This window comes from Plecotus auritus, assembly GCF_963455305.1.
Source record: "Plecotus auritus genome assembly, chromosome: 8".
In the NCBI taxonomy this organism is placed as follows: Eukaryota; Metazoa; Chordata; class Mammalia; order Chiroptera; family Vespertilionidae; genus Plecotus; species Plecotus auritus.
In genome coordinates, this window is record NC_137782.1 from 138,367,397 (window position 1) to 138,385,175 (window position 17,779).

The 17,779-nt window shown below is 44.3% G+C and overlaps 1 protein-coding gene across 5 annotated transcripts in view; it reads right to left on the reverse strand.

Annotated features, from left to right (window-relative positions):
• The window catches only part of COMMD1 (copper metabolism domain containing 1), a 194,538-nt gene extending 177,475 nt beyond the window's left edge, over window positions 1–17,063 (reverse strand). For 2 of the 5 annotated variants that reach the window (XR_013961517.1, XM_080686027.1), the window contains exon 1: window positions 16,864–17,056. Coding sequence is in view for 3 of the 5 variants with exons in the window: in XM_080686027.1 (XP_080542153.1) it covers window positions 16,864–17,046 (183 nt within the window). In the remaining 2 variants the exon portion in view is untranslated. Of the gene's footprint in view, window positions 1–16,863 lie in introns of all 5 variants that reach the window. The other 3 variants (XR_013961516.1, XM_080686028.1, XM_080686026.1) reach the window with 3 other exon arrangements.
• Window positions 17,064–17,779: the final 716 nt, after the last annotated feature.

The following is a 17,779-nucleotide window of genomic DNA, read 5'->3' on the forward strand; positions in this document are numbered from 1 at the left end:
AACTTGATGTGTTAGAGATTATGCTGACTGTTCACAGGGTGATAGGGATGGGGAGAGGAAAGGAAGTACAGAAAGGTTCTGTGCCCATGAGTCTTTAGATAAGTTCAGATTGTCTAGCCATTACTACATGTGTGCATTTTACTTAATATTGCTATAGATTGGGATGGTGAACACACAATACAATACACAGATAATGTATTATAGAACTGTATACCTGAAACCTATATAATCTTATTAACCAACGTCACCCAAATAAATTCAATTAAAATTTTTTTTCATTTTAAAATTTAAAAATAATATATTGCTATATATTCAAGAATAAACAAGTACTAATGCCCAAAGTATATTAAAAGTAGAGGTATAAAATAATACCTTTTAAATGCTCATTTGTTAGTTTTTAGGAAGGACTGTGTTCTGGAGTTTGTTAGTTCACCTCTTGGAACTACATGTAGTCCTGTACTCAGTCATTGAAATGGTGGAGGAGGGAGAAGAGGTGAAGGGAATGGCTCTTTGCTGGTATCCCCATATCTAAAAGAGAGCTTTGATATCCCCATATCAAAAGAGATCTATAGATCTATATGTGCATTTTTGTCAAGAACCTGTGTTTACTGTGGACAAGGTTTGTTCTTTATTTTGCAACATGAGCTTTTTAGATGTCCTGAGGTAACTGACAATAATAAAAAATTAGAGTTAGCCCTAGCTGGTTTGGCTCAGCAGATAGAACGTTGGCCTGCAAACTAAAGGGTCCCGGGTTCGAGGGCACATGCCTGGGTGTGGGCTCGATCACCAGTAGGGGACGTGCAGGAGGCAGCCAATCAATGATTCTCTCTCATCATTGAAATGTTTTTCTCTCTCTCCCTCTCCCTTCCTCTCTAAAATCAATAAAATATATTTTTAAAAAAATAAAGGTAGATCTAGTGCCCTGGCCAGTGTGGCTCTGTTGATTAGAGCATTGTCCTGAGCACCGAAGGGCTGTGGGTTCACTTCCCAGCCGGGGCACAAACTCAGGTTGCGAGTTCCATCCCCCGGGTCAGGGCATGTACAGGAGGCAACCAATCAATGAATGTTTTTTTCTCTATTCCTCCCACGCCCCTCTCTCTCTCCCTAGAATCAATGAAAAACATATCCTCAGGTGAGGATTTTTTAAAAAAAAGTAGAACTAGTGAATTAACCAATTTGTAAATATCTTTTAGTTACAAATGATAGAAAAGAGACATCTTGGACATGAAATTGTTAAAACATCTCAGAAACAGATATTAGGACTTGTTCATTAGGCTAGCAGCAAAGAGGCAGAAGGATGGATAGAGGAAGGGATGTGTGTGGATGTGTTCATATTTACATTGTGATGATAACCACTCATGTGTGTGCATCTCTTCTGGCTGTGCTACAGGAACACTTTATTAAGTATTTCAGTGGAAACCTGCATCCTTGTTAACATTTTAAAATATAGAGCATAATGAATTATCTTAGAAGCATCATACTTTGTGTACTATTGCTTTGTGTTTCATTTTTAATTGAACATTAAGGGAATGCAGTATTCTAATTGTAACTCTACCAATAGCTTTATCTAGAGGCCTGCTACTATTTTTGTCACCTATAAAATTTTTGTTGCCAAGAAAGGCAGGAACATATTTTTTTCTTCCAGATTGAGTTGGTGTAGTGTATTTTTGGTTATCAAAATACTCAAATAGCTTTGGGACTTTGAAATGATAAATATCCATGATATGTGAAAAAGCATGACACATACATAACTGTACAATCTTAATCATATGAAAACTAGTGGTTCAGTGCACGAATTCATGCACATTGAAAGGAAATTAATTAGAAGATGGCCGGTGGGGCAGGACTGGGCGAGACGGGCCAGACACGCCCTGGAGCCAACCTCCCGCGGTCCCTCACCAGCCAGTCACACCTGGAGTGGCACCGTGGCTCAAAGGGCATCTGTGCAGTGAGCGGGGTCCCTCTGGCAGGTGGGGTCTCTCGGCCTGGCCTGCGGGGATCAGGCCAAAAGCGGCTCTCCGACACCCCCTGAGAGTCCCAGAGTGCAAGAGGGCACTCTGCAAAGTTGCTGTCATACAGGGTGTTGAACACAAAGTGTGCAGTAAACCAGATTTGGGGTCGACAGTGCCCCAGCAACAACATAGTCCATGGCCGAAGGTGGAATCATGCAGCCCCGCAAGGAATTCGGCTCCCTCCTCTCTGGTTTCGGGGTGCATCCATCTGCCTCCTGGTGGTCAGTGCGTGTCATAGCGACCGGTCGGACGGGTAGAGGGACACTTAGCATATTAGCCTTTTATATTATAGTAGAGGGAGGCTTGGTGCACAAAAATTCATGCACTCAGTGAGGGGTAACTCAGCCTGGCCTGCACCCTCTCACAGTCCAGGACCCCTCAGGGGATTCCACCTGCCAGCTTAGGCCCACACCCTAGGGGATCGGGCCTAACCTGGAAGTCAGACATCCCTATGGCAGCCCGGGAGCCCTCGGGGGATGTCTGACTGATGGCAGGGAGTGGACCCAAGCCGCAGTTGGACATCCTTAGTGCTGCTAAGGAGGCAAGAGAGGCTCCCGCCAACGCCGCTGTGCTCGCAGCTGTCAGCCTGGCTTGTGGCTGAGCAGCGCTCCCCCTGTGGGAGCACACTGACCACCAGGGAGCAGCTCCTGCATTGAGCGTCTGCTCCCTGGTGGTCAGTGCACATCATACCAACCAGTCATTCCTGTTGTTCCACCATTAGGGTCAATTTGCATATTACCCTTTTATTATATAGGATTATTATATAGGATATATAGATGGAAGCTTAGTTGTGTAGATATACATACAGGGGACCTAGAAGGACATGTCAAATTGTAAACTGCTTGTGATTATAGATGACTTTTGTGATTATAAATAATGTTTTTTGCTTCTTATGTATTTCAGTTTCCTATTATATGCACATGTTAACTTTTTTAAAATGTTAAATATTATTTTTAAAACCTAAAAAAAAAAAAAAGAAAGTGTTCTTTCTATAGAACTAGTTGAAATGCCAGAAAGGATATATAGACTTAATGATATTATGGACAGATAATCTACATATCCTCCTATCTAATAAAAGAGAAACATGCAAATTGACCATACCTCCGCTACACCCACAAGCCATGCCCACCAGCCAATCAGGAGTGAATATGCAAATTAACCCAACCAAGATGGCAGTGGCCATGGAGCTAGAGCAAGCAGGAGGCTTGGGTTGCCCCCGCGATGGAGGAAGCCAAGCTTCCCCAACCCTGGCCTGCCCTGGCCTCCGCTCAAGGCTACAAAGTTTCAATTATAGAAGATAAATAAATCCCAGATACCTGCTTCCAGCCTGTGCTTTGGTAGCCAGGGGGCGTGGCTGGCCTGCAAACCACCACAGGCCCCTCGCCCAGGCCACCCCATGCCTCAAGGGAGCCCCCACCCTGATCCGATACACCCTTCAGGGCAAACCAGCCAGCCCCCAACCATGCACCAGGCCTGTATCCTATCTAATAAAAGAGTAATATGCAAATTGACTGTCATTCCAACACACAAGATGACTGCCCCCATGTGGACACAAGATGGCTGCCACAAGATGGCCAGCAGGGGAGGGCAGTTGGGAGGGACCAGGTCTGCAAGGGAGGGCAATTGGGGGTGATCAAGCCTGCAGGGAAGGGCAATTGGGGGGGACCCAGGCCTGCAGGGGAGGGCAGGTGGAGGGGACAAGGCCTGCAGGGGAGGGCAGTTGCGGGGGACCAGGCCTGCAGGGGAGGGCAGTTGGGGGGGGGGCCCAGACCAGCAGGGGAAAGCAGTTAGGGGCAATGAGGCTGGCAGGGGAAGGCAGTTAGGGGTGACCGGGTCGGCAGGAGAGGGCAGTTGAGGGGGACCAGGCCTGCAGGGGAAGGCAGTTGGGGGCGACCAGGCTGGCAGGGGAACAGTTAGGGGTGACCAGGCTGGCAGGCAGAAGCAGTTAGGGGCAATCAGGAAGGCAGGCAGGAGAGCAGTTGGGAGCCAGCAGTCCTGGATTGTGAGAGGTCCGACTACCCGTTTAGGCCCAATCCTACCGGAATCGGGCCTAAACGGGCAGTCGGACATCCTTCAAGGGGTCCCAGATTGGAGAGGGTGCAGGCTGGGCTGAGGGACACACGCCCCCATGCACGAAATCGTGCACTGGGCCTCTAGTACTGTATAAAAAGCCAGTGACTGGAACGACCAGAACAACTGGTCGCTATGACGCCCACTGCAGCCAGCAAACTGGCCCAATCAGGGGGTGGGGCTGGCCGGCCAACCTCCCGCAGCCCCTCCCCCAGCCAGCCCCGCCCCCCCTACCCCAATAGGGGGTGGGGCCGGCAGCCAACCTCTTGCAGTCCCTCCCCCAGCCGGCCCCTCCCCCAATGGGCCCCCACCACCCCAATCAGCCCACAGCCCCTACCCCCAGCCGGCCTCACCCCTGATCACCCCCCGCCAGTGCATGGGCCAAGGCAGTGGTTACAGCCACAGCCCATGCACTGAAGGGTCACAGGTTCAATTCCTAGGGGGCGTGTGTGAAAGACAGCCAATCGATGTGTCTCTCTCACATTGATACCTCTCTCTCTCTCTCTCCCCACTCCCTCCCTTCTTTCCACTCTATCTAAAAAAAGGCAATGGAAAAAAGTCCTTGGATGAGGATTAACAAAAAAGAAAAAAAATGTGGACTAGAGCTGTACCATGATCAGATGTCATGACAGAGAATAATCCCATACTGGTACAAAAAGACATTAAAAGTTAATCATATATTAAGCACACATAACACAACCCATTCCAAAATTTTTACAATTTAGCATAATATGGCTTTTTTAAAAAAGAAATTCACTAAAATAAAACTTTATTGCCCTAACCGGCTTGGCTTGGTGGATAGAGCGTCAGCCTGCAGACTCAAAGGTCCCAGGTTCAATTCCCGTCAAGGGCATGTACCTTGGTTGCAGGCACATCCCCAGTAGGGGGTGTGCAGGAGGCAGCTGATTGATGTTTCTCTCTCATCCATGTTTCTGGCTCTCTCTCCCTCTCCCTTCCTCTCTGTAAAAAATCAATAAAATATATTTTTTAAAAAATAAAAAATAAAACTTTATTAAAGATAAACCATAATAGTCAAGATTTATAAAAACTATAATCTAAGTTAAAACAAAGCCAAAAAATGTGGGTGTTTTATTTTTTAGGTATTAAAGCTTTATTAAATTTTTAAAGGAAAGTAAAAAACATAAATTTGATATTTAGCTTTAAATGAATATTGTTAATTAAAATAGACTATTTACCACTGAGACACATATTAATAAAAGTAATACTATCCAATATATAGCTTCCCATAAATTAAGACCTGTAACATTTTGATCATATTTTAATATAACATTATACTACTGATACTCTGACAGTGGGGGGTGGGTGTTTTATTAGGAAAAACAACAACTTGATTTTTCATATTTCTGTACTTTAAAATAAAGATCCATTCAGAACATATCATTTATACTTTTCTTACAGAATTTACCATATGATATAGGATTCTTTAAGACGGGGACTGTGACATTCACCTTTGTGTACAAAGCAGATACAGAACATTACAGGCTCAGAAATATTTGATGGCTAAATCAAAGAAGAAATTTTCTTTAAAATCTCCCTACTCAGGAACTCCTTCAATCCAAGTCAAGTTTCTAGGCCCAGAATAGTTGCTTTGAGAAAAGGAGAACCAAAAATAGATTTTCAATTAATAGGGGCTCTGCCCTAAACTAAGAGAAAAAGAAAAAAAACTTACAGAATACCTCATTACAGGCCATTTGAGCTTATTAAAATACTTTGCAAACTCCAGCTGGTAATCTGTAATTGCTGCTTTATCATGTGATGTCCAGTGACATTAAAAAGTAACGTCATCCAGCCCTAGCTGGTTTGGCTCAGTGGATAGAGGGTCAGCCTACTGATTGAAGAGTCCCGGGTTCAATTCCGGTCAAGGGCACATGCCCAGGTTGCAAGGCTTGATCCCCAGTAGGGGGTGTGCAGGAGGCAGTCGATCAATGATTCTCTCTCCTCATTGATGTTTCTAGCTCTCTCTCCCTCTCCCTTCCTATCTGAATCAATAAAAAATATTTTTTTAAAGTAACATCATTCTTCAGAGAAGTAGAAGTGCATCTCATGAGTTATCATCTCTCAGAAATGCTCAATGTAATTAGGAAAATTTAGTTACACAAAAACTAGAGAACTATAGGAAAGGAATCTGTTTTACAGAGCCAGAAATGGCATTTCTAAATTCAAATTAACAAACCAAATATTTAGACTTCTTTTGGGTAAGAAATTCTTATTGTTGAATAGCCAACTTTGTTTTCTGAACTAGAACATTAAACAGAAATAACATTTTTAACATTATGTTGCTTCCAGCATATTTTATCAGTGTATTGCAAGCCAATATTCTACTGCCACCTAAAGTAGAAAAAAAGAATTACTGCTTATAGTTAAGATAATGCTAGACGGAAGACAAATGAATCCTCAAAGTATGACAGAATAAGCCAAATGTTTTCAGTATCTTCTATTCATGTCTCCTAATCTAAACTTTTTAAGACCAGATATTTTGCACCCATTTTTTATAATCAAGTTAATTTTTTATTACTTAAGATTTGCTGTCCAAAATGTGTAAGGGTGAAATTCATTCTTAAATTAACTCAAGTATCGAAAAGAATCTGCTGAACAGATCATCATTCTTCATTTGTAAAGAGAGACCAATAATAGATTTAGAAGTATCTTACATAATAAAATCTTTCTACATTATATAATAAATACAAAAACGCTACTACGAAGACAAGGAAGTTCAAACATTAAAAAGCATTCTGGCCCTAGCTGGTTTGGCTCAGTGGACAGAGGGTTGGCCTGGGGACTGAAGGGTCCTGGATTTGATTCCAGTCCAGGGCACATGCCGGGGGTTGCAGGCTCCATCCCCAGGTGGGGCGTGCAGGGGGCAGCCGATCAATGATTGTCATCATTGATGTTTCTGTCTCTCCCTCTCCTTTTCTCTCTGAAATCAATAAAAATATATATATTTTTTTAAAATCTGGCTTTTTCACAACTGGCCTTTTCACAAGAATAAGATACTGGCTAAATTCCATAAGACAAATCCCAAAACACAAGCTGAAAATACCATTCTTTGATGATACCATTCACTAACAATTTTTTAAAAGTCATCACTAGCCCTGGCCGGTTTTGCTCAGTGGATAGAGCATCGGCCTGCAGACTGAAAGGTCCCAGGTTTGATTCTGGTCAAGGGCATGTACCTTGGTTGCAGGCACATCCCCAGTGGGAGGTGTGCAGGAGGCAGCTGATGGATGTTTCTCTCTCATCAATGTTTCTAACTCTCTTTGGGCAAAAATAAAAAGGATCCCAAATCAATTATATAGAAAAGATTCCTTTATTAACTTTTGGTCAAGAATATGTTTGTATATTTTCAGAAAACAACTCCAAGACCATGTGGATTCCTACAACAGAGAGGAATTGACAGGTCTGCTCCAACCACGAAGACAAGAGGAGAAACAGTCCAGAGATGGAAGACGCTGATGATGCCTTGCCACGCTAGCACTCAGCAGCTGTGCGACGCAGCAAGTTGCCTAGGACCAAACCAGAGAGGGTCGGACCTGCATTGCCACCATGTGCCCACCATCCAGATATCATTGCTGACATGTACATATAAGGAACTGTTTGACATTGAAACGGGGACTCAGAACTGTTGGACACTGAAATTAGGACTCAAACATTTTTTGTTATTATATGTTTATTTCTAGTCTGCAGAGGCAATATTTTTTAAAGGAAAAAAATGGGGAAAAAAATAGATACAGAGGCAAAGAAGCATTGAACAGACTGTCAAACTACAGCGGGAAGGCAGGGGAGGTTGTGGGGGGCGGGCGCTGTAAGAGATCAACCGAAGGACTTGTACACATGCATATAAGCATAACCAACGGATACAAGACACTGGCGGGGTGGGGAAGGTAAAGGCATGTACTGGGGGATAGGGGAGGCTGGGGGGAGGTCAATGGGGGGAAAAAAAGGAGACATATGTACTACTATTTGTAATACTTCAAACAATTAAAAAAAAAGAATAAAAATAAGTAAATAAATAAATAAATAAATAATAAATAAATAAAATAAAGAATTTGACAATAATAAAAAAAATGTTTCTAACTCTCTATCTCTCTCCCTTCCTCTCTGTAAAAAATCAATAAAATATATTTTTTTTAAAAAGTCATCACTAATGGACAGTCAACGCAAGTCATTTTTTAAACGATACAAAATGCACTTTTAAGCCTCTATTTTTACTGTAAATACTTTCCACAAAATTGTCCAGGTTATTTGAAAACTAGGATTAAATTCTGCTTTTAAATAATAAATACATATGGATAATAAAATAAAATATACACCAAAGTATGCAAAACATTAAACTACTGGAATATTAAAAAGATTAAGTGGAGTATCCCTCAATAGAATCTAACCTGTTTCATATTTACATCATACCCAAAAGCACCTTAGCAATATGTTCATCAAAAGCCTCTTAAGGGGTTGGGGGTCTGGAGGAGGTCAATGGGGGAAAAACGGGAACATATGTAATACTTTCAATAATAAAGAATTATTTTAAAATAAATAATAAATAAATAGCCTCTTAAAAAAAAGGTTTCACCAATGCTCAGTACAAATGTACTAAATTCCTAATACTGAAGAATAGCATAAAAAATCAGGGTCAAGGTGCAGAATATTGTGTATTCTATGCTCCCCATTGTGTTTTACAAAAGAGAGGAAAGACTGTTGGTGATGGGGTTCAGGACATGCCACCCCAAAATACAGCACTTTGGCATATTGATCACTTTAAGCTAAAGGAGTTTTAAAAAGGCAGAGCAGGAAGGTCACTCTACCCTCTCCCATAACCCTTTTTTCCTGAAACAGGTCATAAAACCTTCATGAGATGTGCCCTCCCTAAACCCAGAAGAAAGGAGCATCCTTATGGACAAAGACAGAGAGTCACCAAGAAGCCCACAAACAGGCAGGCCTTGCTAAGTTTCCCTTAGTTTACTACAAATTACCTTTAACCTATCATATTCCTCGTTAACTGTCCACTCTTCATCAAACAGTATAAAATACTCAGGTCTTCATTTTCTTAAGAAGGATCCTATATCACATTAAACTTAAATACATTTGTATGTTTTCTCCTGTTAATCTTTGTCAGTTTAATTTTCAGAATTGGCCAAAGACCCTAAAAGTGTCAAGAAAAAAACCTTTTCTTCCCCTACATTGGCTAAAATAAACATAGTATATTGTCTGTGTCAAAAGAAAACTCGTGGAAAATTTCAATTAAAAGGCTAGAAGAGAATGTTGAGGAAATCTATCAAAAAGTAAAAGAAAAAACAAAGACATAAAAAAATAGAAAAAAATAAAATTTGAGGATACAGTCTAGAAAGTTTAACATTTGAAAAATCAGAGTGGTAGAAACAGAATAGAGGGAAAAAAGAGATAAGAAAATAATCTAAGTAGTAATAAATTTCCCAGAACTGAAAGTCATGTGTCTGCAGGTTGAAGAAAGGCCCACAGTGACCTGAAGTGAAACAAAAGAAAACCACACATCAAGAATATTCAAGAAAATAAAGGATAAAGAGAAAATCCTAAAAGCTTCCAAAGAGAGAAAAAGATCACATTAAATGAAACAATGCCTTTAAAATTGTGAGTCAATTATTTTACAATCTAGAAATATATTTTCAGCCAAATTAGCAATTAAATGTGAGACTCAAAGACACTAAGACTTAAAAAGAAAGAAAAAAATACCTTTTTTTACAGAGCTACATGAGAACATGCTTTCAAGATCTGACAAGAGACAAAATAAGCTGAGTCTCAATGAGATGATGGAGCTACTACCATGCACATCTGGGCCTGTTCAGGTGATACTTTAACAGCTGATTTGGCCACAAAGATCAAGAAACTTGCCGAAACCGGTTTGGCTCAGTGGATAGAGCGTCGGCCTGCGGACTCAAGGGTCCCAGGTTCGATTCCGGTCAAGGGCGTGTACTGAGGTTGCGGGCACATCCCCAGTGGGGGGTGTGCAGGAGGCAGCTGATCGATGTTTCTCTCTCATCGATGTTTCTAGCTCTCTATCTCTCTCCCTTCCTCTCTGTAAAATATCAATAAAATATAAAAAAAAAAAAAAAAAAGAAACTTGCCCTAGCCCCATGGTCCGCACACTACGGCTTGCGAGCCACATGCGGCTCTTTGGCCCCTTGAGTGTGGCTCTTCCGTAAGATACCATGGCCTGGGCGAGTCTATTTTGAAGAAGTGGCGTTAGAAGTTTAAAAAATTTGGCTCTCAAAAGAAATTTCAATCGTTGTACTGTTGATATTTGGCTCTGTTGACTAATGAGTTTGCCGACCACTGCCCTAGCCGGTTTGGCTCAGTGGATCCTACGGACTGAAAGGATCTTGGGTTTGATTCTGATCAAGGGCATGTACCTTGGTTGTAGGCTCGACCCCAGCCCTGGTTGGGTGCATGCGGAAGGCAACCAATCGATGTGTCTCTCTCACATTGATGTTTCTAACTGTGTGTCTCTCCCTCTCACTTCCTCTCTAAAAATCAATGGAAAAATAACCTTGGATTAGGCTTAACAACTTGATATGAGGTCCCAGTGCAGCCAAATCCTCATTCAAGAAAGACATTATCATGACTTTAGTCAACCATCGTGATAAAAGCCCCTACCTTGGATTAGGGGTATACAACTAGGAAAAGGAAAATTAGCTCTACACTATTTCTGTTTTCTTTTAGTGCCTTATACCTAATAAGCAGGGTTTCCTCCCCCTTTTTTCTTTCTTTATTCATGTTGTAGCATGGGAACTACTCTAAACTGCCTGTAATTTACTTAAGTAGGCACAAAGCACTCTATGGCTACCTTTTCAAAATACCTGTTACTACTGGCTTAATATCTATATTCTCCAGTAACTGTATGATCCACAAGGGTAGGGAATATAGTTATGATGGTATTTATCAAGAAAACTAGAGGCCCGGTGCACGAAATTCGTGCACGGGGGAGGGGGGTGTCCCTCAGCCCAGCCTGCACCCTCTCCAATATGGGACCCCTCGAGGGATGTCCGACTGCCCGTTTAGGCCCGATCCTGGTGGGATCGGGCCTAAACGGGCAGTCGGACATCCCTCTCACAATCCAGGACTGCTGGCTCCCAACTGCTCGCCTGCCTGCCTTCCTGATTGCCCCTAACCGCTTCTACCTGCCAGCCTGATCACCCCCTAACCACTCCCCTGCCAGCCTGTTTGCCCCTAACTGCCCTCCCTTGCAGGCCTGGTCACCCCTAACTGCCCTCCCCTGCAGGCCTGGTCACCCCTAACTGCCCTCCCCTGCAGGCCTGGTCCCCCACAACTGCTCTCCCCTGCAGGCCTGGGTCCCTCCCAACTGCCTTTCCCTGCAGGCCTTGTCGCCCCCAACTTCCCTCCTCTGCCAACTTGGTCACCCCTAACTGCCCTCCCCTGCAGGCTTGATCGCCCCCAACTGCCCTCCCTTGCAGGCCTGGTCCCTCCCAACTGCCCTTCCCTGCTGGCCTGATCGCCCACAACTGCCCTCCCTTGCAGGCCTGGTCCCTCCCAACTGCCCTCCCTTGCTGGCCATCTTGTGGTGGCCATCTTGTGTCCACATGGCGGCAGGATCTTTGACCACATGGGGGCAGCCATCTTGTGTGTTGGAATGATGGTCAATCTGCATATTACTTTTATTAGATAGGATAGAGGCCTGGTGCACAGGTGGGGGCCAGGTGGTTTGCCCTGAAGGGTGTCCTGGATCAGGGTGAGGGTTCCCTTGGGGCATGAGGCGGCCTGGGCGAGGGGCCTATGGTGGTTTGCAGGCCGGCCACACCCCCTGGCGACCCAAGCGGAGGCCCTGGTATCTGGGGTTTATTTATCTTCTACAATTGAAACTTTGTAGCCTGGAGCGGAGCCAAGCCTTCTGCTTGCTCCGTGGCGGCAGCCATTTTGGGGGGATTTATTTATCTTCTATAATTGAAACTTTGTAGCCTTAAGCGGAGGCCTGGGCCGGCCAGGGTGAGCGGAAAGCTTGGCTTCCTCCAACACTGGGGGCAACCCTAGCCTCCTGCTCTTTCCAGATCCATGGTTGCTGCCATTTCTGTTTGGTTTTATGTATCTTCTATCACTGAAACTTTGTAGCCTTGAGTGGAGGCCTAGGCCGGCAAGGGCAGGCGGAAAGCTTGGCTTCCTCCATCGCCGGGGAAACCCAAGCCTCTTTCCTGCTCTCTGTGGCCCTAGCCATCTTGGTTGGGTTTATTTGCATATTCACTCCTGATTGGCTGGTGGGCGGGGCTGTGGGTGTAGCAGGTGATGCTTAATTTGCATATTACTATTTTATTATATAGGATTTGTAGGAGCCGTAGCTTGTTTGGTCAGTGGATAGAGCGTCAGCCTGCGGACTGAAAGGTCCCAGGTTCGATTCCAGTCAAGGGTATGTACCTTGGTTGTGGGCACATACCCAGTAGGGAGTGTGCAGGAGGCAGCTGATCGATGTTTCTCTCTCATCGGTGTTTCTAGCTCTCTATCCCTCTCCCTTCCTCTCTGTAAAAAAAATCAAAATATATTTTTTTAAAAAACAAAAATTTGTAGGCTATGTAAATACACAAAAATATTAATATTGGTTATGCTAGCTGATGGTGTTATGTATGTTTTTCCTTGTCTCAAATTTCCATACCTTTTTTAAGGAAGTTCAATAATGTTTATAATAAAAATTAATAAAGGAAAGCATACAGGTAGTTGAATGTTTGCCAAAAAAAAATTCAGCATTCTTCGGGTGACATACACCTATTACAAGATATACAAAAACTGTATTACCACAGGTCTTTCCTTTCTAATCAATCTAATTCTCAAAAAAAAATTTACAAAATTTTATGGCTTCAAGAGGAGAAACAGAACCAAGTGTTTAAAATACAAATATTTTGCCCTAGCTGGTTTGGCTCAGTGGATAGAGCATCAGACTGGGGACTGGGGGGTCCCAGGTTCGATTCCAATAAAGGGCACATGCCTGAGTTGTGGGCTCAATCCCCACTAGGGGGCATGCAGAAGGCAGCCGATCAATGATCCTCTCTCATCATTGATGTTTCTATCTCTCTCTCCCTTTCCCTTCCCCTCTGAAATCAATAAAAATGTATTAAAAAAATAATAAAATAAAATACAAATATTTTGCCCTAGCCCAGTGGTCGGCAAACCGCGGCTCACAAGCCACCTGCAGCTCTTTGGCCCCTTGAGTGTTCTAACGCCACTTCAAAATAGACTCGCCCTGGCCAAAAACCGACTTCTGCGCATGGGCCACAAAGTTTCAATCGCACTGTACATGTGCACCCGCACGTGGTATTTTGTGGAAGAGCCACACTCAAGGGGCCAAAGAGCCGCATGTGGCTCGCGAGCCACGGTTTGCCAACCACTGCCCTAGCCCGTTTGGCTCAGTGGCTAGAGTGTCAGGTCACGAACTAAAGGGTCCTGGGTTTGATTCTGGTCAAGGACACATACCTCAATTACAGGATCGATCCTGGCCCTGGTCAGGGCACATGTGGGAGGCAACCAATCGACGTTTCCCTCTCACATTGATGTTTCTGTTTCTCTCTCTCTCTCTCTCAAATCAATAAAAACAGCCCTAACTTGTTTGGCTCAGTGGATAGAGCGTCAGCCTGCAGACTGAAGGGGCCCAGGTTCAATTCCGCTCAAGGTCATGTACCTTGGTTGCGGGCACATCCCCAGTAGGGGGTGTGCAGGAGGCAGCTGATCAATGTTTCTCTCTCATCGATGTTTCTGACTCTCTATCCCTCTCCCTTCCTCTCTGTAAAAAAATCGATAAAATATACTTTAAAAAATAAAAATAAAATCAATAAAAACATATTTTTTTAAATGAGCAGCAGGCCAGATTCTTTCCATGGGCCCTAGTTTGCTGACCCCTGGTTTAGAGTATTACACCTTCCAGCTCTGCTCATATAAAAGTAGTATACGTTTTCTCTCTTGCTTATTTTAACTAGAGGCCCGGTGCATGAAATTTGTGCACTGGGGTGGGGGGGAGGAGGGGAGTGTGTCGCTCAGCCCAGCCTGCATCCTCTCCAATCTGGGACATCCCTCTCACAATCCGGGACTGCTGGTTCCCAACCGCTCGCCTGCCTCCCTGCCGGATTGCCCCTAACTGCTTCTGCCTGCCAGCCTGATCACCCCCTAACCACTCCCCTGCCAGCCTGATTGACACCTAACTGCTCTCCTGCCAGCCCAATCGCTCCCAACTGCCCTCCCCTGCAGGCCTAGTCCCCCCCAAATCCCCTCCCCTACCAGCCTGGTCACCCCCAACTGCCCTTCCCTGATGGCCTGGTCGCCCCTAACTGCCCTCCCCTGCTGGCCTGATCACCCACAACTGCCCTCCGCTGCCGGCCATCTTGTGACCACATGGGGGTGGCCATCTTGTGTGAGGGCATGATGGTCAATTTGCACATTACCTCTTTTATTATATAGGATGGCAATTTTCACATTTAAGCACTATCCATTCATTCACTTATTCTATACATTTTTACCAAGTTCCCCCTACATGCCAGAAACAGTAATAGGTGTTAGACATAAAGAAAAATAATAAAATAAAATCCCACCCTCTTAATACTTACATTCCAACAGGGAAGTCAATAAATAAAAAAGCTAATAAGTACATAATATAATTTCAAGTAGTGCTAAGTATGAAGGAAACTAAAGCAAAGTAAAAAGAATGGGGAAGGAAAGGTGAGACTCTTTGGAGACCTAACAGGAAATCACTTTTAAGAGAGCATGAATGAAGTAAGTGAACAATGCATATAATATCTGGGGGAAGAGCATTACAGGCATATGGAAGAGCATCTGCAAGGGCCCTAAAGAGATTCAGAAAGCTAAGATGTTTGAATAAAGACAAGATAAACCTGGGGGATAAAAGGATCACTGGTAGCTGCACTGAGAATAGACTGCAGGGGGCAGAAGTGAAACAGGAAGACCAATCAATAAGCTGTTGCAGGCATTTCTAAACTTCTAAAAATATATATATATTTTTTTTAATATGTTTTTAGAGAGGAAGGGAAGGGGGGGGGCCTAGGAGAGAGGGAGCGGGAGAGGGAGAGGGAAACATCCATGAGAAAGAAACATCCATCAGTTGCCTCCCCTACACGCCCCAACAGGGGATGAAACCCCCAACCAAGGTTAGTGCCCTGACCAGGAATCGAACTCGAAACCTTTTGGTGTAGGAAGAACGCTCCAACCAAATGAGCACCCAGCCAGAGCTAAGCAGTTTTGAAACACAACTAACAAATGTAAAAGCATAGCAGATAAAATTTTAACATTGACTTTCATCAAAGTAAGTGTGACTTTAGGCTAACTGCTTAAGACTCCATGAGCCTGTTTCCTAATCTTTAAAATGGATGCCCACCATAAAGGTTTTTGCAAGGAACAAATTAAATAAAATGTAAAATGTCCAGTACAGTTCCTAACACACAGGAGGCCCACAAAAATCAAAAATCATTTTTACAGTCTTATTTCTACACTAGATTCATTCCTATGACTAGAACTCAGTCTAAACCAGTGTTGTCCAATACCGCGGCCCATTACCACATGTGATTACTGAGCACTTGAAGTGTGGCTAGTCCAAATTGATATGTGTTTTAAATGTAAAATACAGACTTAGTGAAAAAATAATATAAAATTTTTTTTTTGTTTTTTTGTGTTTTTTTTTTGCCGAAACCGGTTTGGCTCTGTGCATAGAGCGTCGGCCTGCGGACTGAAGGGTCCCGGGTTCGATTCCGGTCAAGGGCATGTACCTTGGTTGCGGGCACATCCCCAGAAGGAGGTGTGCAGGAGGCAGCTGATGGATGTTTCTCTCTCATTGATGTTTCTAGCTCTCTATCCCTCTCCCTTCCTCTCTGTAAAAAATCAATAAAATATATTTTTTAAATATTTTTATTGATTTTTAGAGAGAGAGGAAGGGAGATGAAGAGAGAAACATCAATAATGAGAGAGAATCACTGATCGGGTGCCTCCAGCACGCCCCCTACTGGGGATCGAGGCCGGAACCCGGGCATGTGCTCTTGACCAGAATCGAACCCGGGACCCTTCAGTCCGCAGGCCGACGCTCTCTCCACTGAGCCAAACCGGCTAGGGCTAAAATACCTTATTAATATTGTACATTAACTACATGTAAGGAGATAATACTTTGAATATACTGGGTTAAATTTTTTCAATTAACTTCACCTTTATTTTTTACTTGATTTATGTGGCTAAAGAACATTTTTAAGTATGTACTTAGCTCTCATTACATTTCTATCGTACAGGCTTCTTGTCCTTCGCCTTCCAGCTGGTAGATATGCTCTCTTAACCATACGGTGGACTACTTGACAGGGGTTCAATCAGGCCAAGGCACCCCTTATCCCGGCTCACTTTAATGCTTCTCACTCCCACGACACGGGGAAGCCTGACAATTTAATCGCTCTTAATTTTTAAGTGTGAAGCCCACAGATCCGCCGAGACAACTCGAAATTGTTACCTACAAAAGAGATGTATCTATAGAGAAAAACCCAGCGTCCACTCTCGTGGGCGCCGGTCAGCACTGCTCGAGGGGCTGGGAGCTTGAGCAGAAAGGGGTCACCTTAAGAAAGTGAGAGGAGACGACGGAGCCTGCGCCCGGATTCTGAAGGGGCCATGTGGCGCCCATGGAGAAGTCTGAAGAGGAAAGCCTTTTCAGCTTCTGGGGGGATGAGGGACGGGAGGGAGGGGGGAGACGAGTCTGAAAGGAGGGAGAGAGGCTGGGCTCTAAGGCGGAGGCTGCAGGGAGGAGCGGTACCTTAAGAATCCCCCTCATCTTCGCCAGAAAAGGCCGGAACTCCTCGGGTGGCACCTCCGGGTAGAGCTGGCTCCGCAGCAGCTCCTCAGTAATGCCCGGGTGCCCGTGAAAATCTTTCTGAGCCAGGCCGCTCAGCAGCCCGCTCAGGGACTTGGAACTCTCCAGCTCGCCCGCCATTGTCATGGAGGCCCCGCCCCCCAACAACTGAGCGCAGCCCCGCACGGACGGCGGCCTGGACGGGCCAAAATAGCTCCCGCGGAGGCGGAGGCGGAGGCGGAGGCGGAGGCGGAGGCGGAGGCGGAGGCGGAGGCGGAGGCGGAGGCGGAGGGGAGGCGCGCGGTGGTGTGGAAGCCAAGTTCCAGTAGGAGCCGGTGATGGCAGAGGCCAGCTCTGCTCCGCAAAACCCATCCCCTTAGTTTTGCAATCCATTCAGTTCCAGAAGGATCACTTTGCTTCCGCTGATTTCCTTCATCACTCCAGGGCCCACACAAAGGAAAGAACACTTGGCGATCACTTGAGATAGGGTTGCATTCTATAAAAGTGTCAGTTTAGATTCGTTCTTATGACTAGAACTCAGTTTAACTTTTGGGTGGCTGCATCTCATTCCAGACCTTATCAGTCTACTAACTGAATAGAATCTATTACTCGGATCTAATCTCTGCCTAATCCTTACCTGTCCAAGAAAATTTAACTATCCCCTGATAACAATGCCTTTGCTTGGATTGTTCCTTGCCTTTTTATGTAATTAATCTTTGCAGCTAGATCAGTGTCTCTGATCCAATGCTCCTTTCCATAACAAATATTTTGTCAACGTCTTGACTGTCCTGAAATGACATGCATGATAATATAGTTATCTACCCATATAATTTCAAAAATTCAATATATTACTCATTCATAAAAAGGAATGCGATACTGA